At 53.8% G+C, this 3,907-nt stretch overlaps 1 protein-coding gene across 1 annotated transcript in view; it reads left to right on the top strand.

Moving 5' to 3' along the window:
- TBL1X (transducin (beta)-like 1X-linked) overlaps positions 1 to 3,907 on the top strand; it is a 29,398-nt gene that overhangs the window by 13,698 nt on the left and 11,793 nt on the right. Inside the window, exons 5-9 of the mRNA XM_015563961.1 lie at positions 1 to 116; positions 509 to 641; positions 1,072 to 1,213; positions 1,725 to 1,788; positions 1,908 to 2,005. The exon at positions 1 to 116 is cut by the window's left edge and continues 11 nt beyond it. Of these exons, the coding sequence (XP_015419447.1) occupies positions 1 to 116; positions 509 to 641; positions 1,072 to 1,213; positions 1,725 to 1,788; positions 1,908 to 2,005 (553 nt within the window). The remainder of the gene's footprint in view (positions 117 to 508; positions 642 to 1,071; positions 1,214 to 1,724; positions 1,789 to 1,907; positions 2,006 to 3,907) is intronic.

Here is a 3,907-nt window from a genome sequence, read left to right as displayed (position 1 = left end):
ATCAGCAGCAGCAGCAGCAGCAGCCACGGTGACCCCAGCCGCTGTTTCCCAGCCCAACGCCCCAAAGAACGGGGAAGCCACAGTGAATGGGGAGGAGAACGGAGCACATGCCATAAGTAAGTGCGGGCATGTAGTATGCAGATGCGTGTGTATCTGTGTGCACACATGTGCCTGTGTTAGTTTGCGTGTGACTGTGTATGTGTGCACTGTGTGTGAATGTATGTGCATGCACCTGTGCATGTCTTATGCAGACGTGAGCATTCTTCCCTGAGTGAAACTTGCTTCCCTCGGGTAAGTCATGCAGCCGCCCCGGCCCTGAGGGTCGAGATGACCAGGGTGTTCACACCTCACCCCGAGGCCTCCTCACATACATCCTCCCAGCCGCCTCCGCTGAGGCTGCGGCCACAGCCCAGCCCCGTGGCAGGTGACCGTGAGTGGGCGCAGGCCAACGAATTCTTCACGTCCGTCCTACGTCGCTCAGCCACGCGGCTTCTGTTCCCTCGCACAGATAATCACTCGAAGCCCATGGAAATAGACGGGGACGTTGAGATCCCACCCAGCAAAGCCACGGTGCTTCGGGGCCACGAGTCTGAGGTCTTCATCTGCGCCTGGAACCCCGTGAGCGACCTCCTGGCCTCGGGGTAAGGGCATCAGCTGCGGTCCCGCCTCCGGAGCTCGTTCCCTCTTACCTACCTGGGCACCTGCTCAGGGGTGCAGACCGAAGCCTGGGGCGCCCCTGCTGCCCTTCCTGGGGTGCCTCCGACTGTGGTAAAATTGTGGAGAAGTCCCTGTGTTCTCCCTGGGTGGGGGCTGATGCCTGCATGTACAGTTACTCCGTGCCGCAGAGATGGTGCGGAGAAAACCCTGAGATAAAAAACAGCGGCCGTGGGGTTGGACTTAGGGCGGCCGTGCCCCTGGGTCTCTCACGGCGCCGCCCCCGAGCAGCTTGGCCTGGAGCCGTGGCCTGCCTCTGCCCGTCGGCTGTGGGCCCTGACGCAGGTTGCATGGTGGGGAAAGGGAGAAAACCCGTGAGGACGCGGGTCGCTGACTGCGGGGCGCTTCCTTCTGCAGGTCCGGAGACTCAACGGCGCGGATCTGGAACCTGAATGAGAGCAGCAACGGGGCGTCCACCCAGCTCGTGCTGCGGCACTGCATCCGCGAGGGCGGCCACGACGTGCCCAGCAACAAGGACGTGACCTCACTGGACTGGAACGTAAGCCCCGGCCGCCTCCCACATGCTGGACCGTCTGGTGCCACGTGGGGTGCAGGGGTGCTGGGGTCGTGGGGCTCCCTTCCCGAGAGCCAGCCAGGTCATGTCAGGCTCCTTCCCGGCATTAGCCCACGTCTCCGAGCAGCCAAGGAAACATGACTTCCACCTTCATATTTCTTTACTTTTTTAAATGTTTTCATTGATCTCAGAGAGAAGAGAGAGAGAGAGAGAAACATCGATGATGGGAGAGAGTCATCATCAATCAGCTGCCTCCTGCACGCCCCACTCTGGGGATCAAGCCCGCAACCCAACCCGGGCCTGTGCCCTGACCGGGAATCGAACCATGGCCTCCTGGTTCACAGGTCGATGCTCAACCCCTGAGCCACGCCGGCCGGGCTGGGGACCGGTTATTGACGTGAGAATGTCCTAGCTTGGGGGTGAGAGGTTCTCTTCGCTCTGTCAGAACCATCCCCACCAAGCTGTTTCTGTTGGCCTGTTTCTTTCTGGCCCGCAGAGCGATGGGACGCTGTTGGCCACGGGCTCCTACGATGGCTTTGCCAGAATCTGGACGGAAGACGGTGAGTGCTGCCGCGCTCGGCTTGGGGTCGGAGAAGAGCGGCTTTGGCGTGGAAGCGCCGCGTGAACAGGCCGTGGCCTTGAAGTCAGCGTGTTTGTTGTTTGTTTACTTACACCACAGGTAACCTGGCCAGCACCTTAGGCCAACACAAAGGCCCCATCTTTGCCTTGAAATGGAACAAAAAGGGGAATTACATTTTGAGCGCTGGTGTGGACAAAGTGAGTGTTTGCTAAAATACGTCTTTGATCGGTAGATGCTTACTGGTGTTGAATCTCTAGATAACATCGTGGTTTCTTTGAATTCTGAGGCTTTCTGCTTCCTCTTAAGAAATGTGTGGTGCTTGATATATGTGTGTGTGTGTGTGTGTGTGTGTGTGTCTTTAAAATATGTTTTTATTGATTTCAGAGGGGAAAGGAGAAGGAGAGAGAGACAGAAACATCAATGATGAGAAAGAATCATTGATCCAAAGCCTCTTGCATGCCCCCTACTGGGGATCCATCCGGCAATCTAAATCGAACCGTGACCTCCTGGTTCATAGGTCAATGCTCAACCACTGAGCCACGCCAGTCAGACGCCTGTCACGTCTTAATATGTCACACACTCCACAGACCTTTGTGCAAAGCTCCCCTGCTCGCTTGAGGTGCACAGCTCAGCGACAGCCTCAAAGCCAAAAGTACTGACCGTCTGGCCCTTGGCAAAAATAGCTTTGCTGAACTCCACACTCCAGTGTGACCCTCGAGGCCAGTGATGGCGAACCTTTTGAGCTCGGCGTGTCAGCATTTTGAAAAATCCTAACTTCACTCTGGTGCCGTGTCACATACAGAAACTTTTTGATCTTTGCAACCATAGTAAAACAAAGACTTATATTTTTGGTATTTATTTTATATATTTAAATGCCATTTAACCAAGAAAAATCAACCAAAAAAATGAGTTCGAGCGTCACCTCTGACATGCGTGTCATAGGTTCGCCACCACTGCTCTAGGTCACTGAATTGTGCGTTCTTTATCTCTCTCTTTTAAGCCAGTAAACCCTTTGTTCCAACTTCCCAGCCTCTTTTCTTTTTTTTAAAAAAAACCACCAAAAACATATTTTTATTGATATCAGAGAGGAAGGGAGAAGGAGAGAGAGAAAGAGAGAAATATCGATGATGAGAGAATCATGGATCGGCTGCCTCCTGCATGCCCTACACAGGGGACCGAGCCCACAACCAGGCATGTGCCCTTGACTGGGAATCGAACCATTATCTCCTGGTTCATAGGTCAACTTCCAACCACTGAGCCATGCCAGCCGGGCGGCAGCTTCGTTTCTAATATGAAAAGCTGAGGTGTTGTGGTTGGCACACTAGATAGAGGCTCTTGTGGAGTGGCCACCGAATTTCCACCAAGGGGCTCTAATTCAGATGCTTCCCACACACCACTGCGTCTTGTACGTGGCTGATGCAGTTACTAAAATAATTTGTGGGAGTGATCAGTAACCTAAACGAGCACTTTCCCGCCTCTGTTGGCCTATTGGATGCTCTCGGATGGGAGGTGGGCATACAGAACATGGACCCCGGGCCACAGAGAGCCTTGCGGACTTGCCTAGGGACACACTGGCCTAGGGACACACTGGTGTGGAGAGGATGTGGGTTGGAAGGCAGGCCCTGGGTTGGGCCCGCAGTTACTGCCCTTTCACAGAATTGTAGCCAGTGTTTTGCATCCTCACCTCCTGACTGCCTCAGGAGCTAATGTTCACGTCTGATTTTCCACCCGATGGTGAGTGGTCAGTACCAGGAGCTGAGCTGTGTGGTCACTGGAAGTGTACGTTTGAAATTCTGTCAGTCTTTGGGCAACACGCTGACTGCCTTCATCAGCCAATCACAGCAGAGATGATAATAGCATTCAGATAGTAATACCCGGGAGGAAGTGTAATTTATGGGGATTCTGGCGCTGGCCTTCCGTGGAAGCTTCACCCCAAGGGGCTAAAGTGTATTTCAGATTCTTTTTTTAAAAATTAATATATTTGAATTGATTTCAGAGAGGAAGGGAGAGGGAGAGAGCTATAAAACATCAATGATGAGAGAGAAACATGGATCGGCTGCCTCCTGCATGCCCCACACTGGAGAATGAACCCGCAACCG

Source organism: Myotis davidii, unplaced genomic scaffold (assembly GCF_000327345.1).
Source record: "Myotis davidii unplaced genomic scaffold, ASM32734v1 scaffold1277, whole genome shotgun sequence".
NCBI lineage: Eukaryota > Metazoa > Chordata > Mammalia > Chiroptera > Vespertilionidae > Myotis > Myotis davidii.
This window is presented reverse-complemented; position numbering and strand designations above follow the sequence as displayed.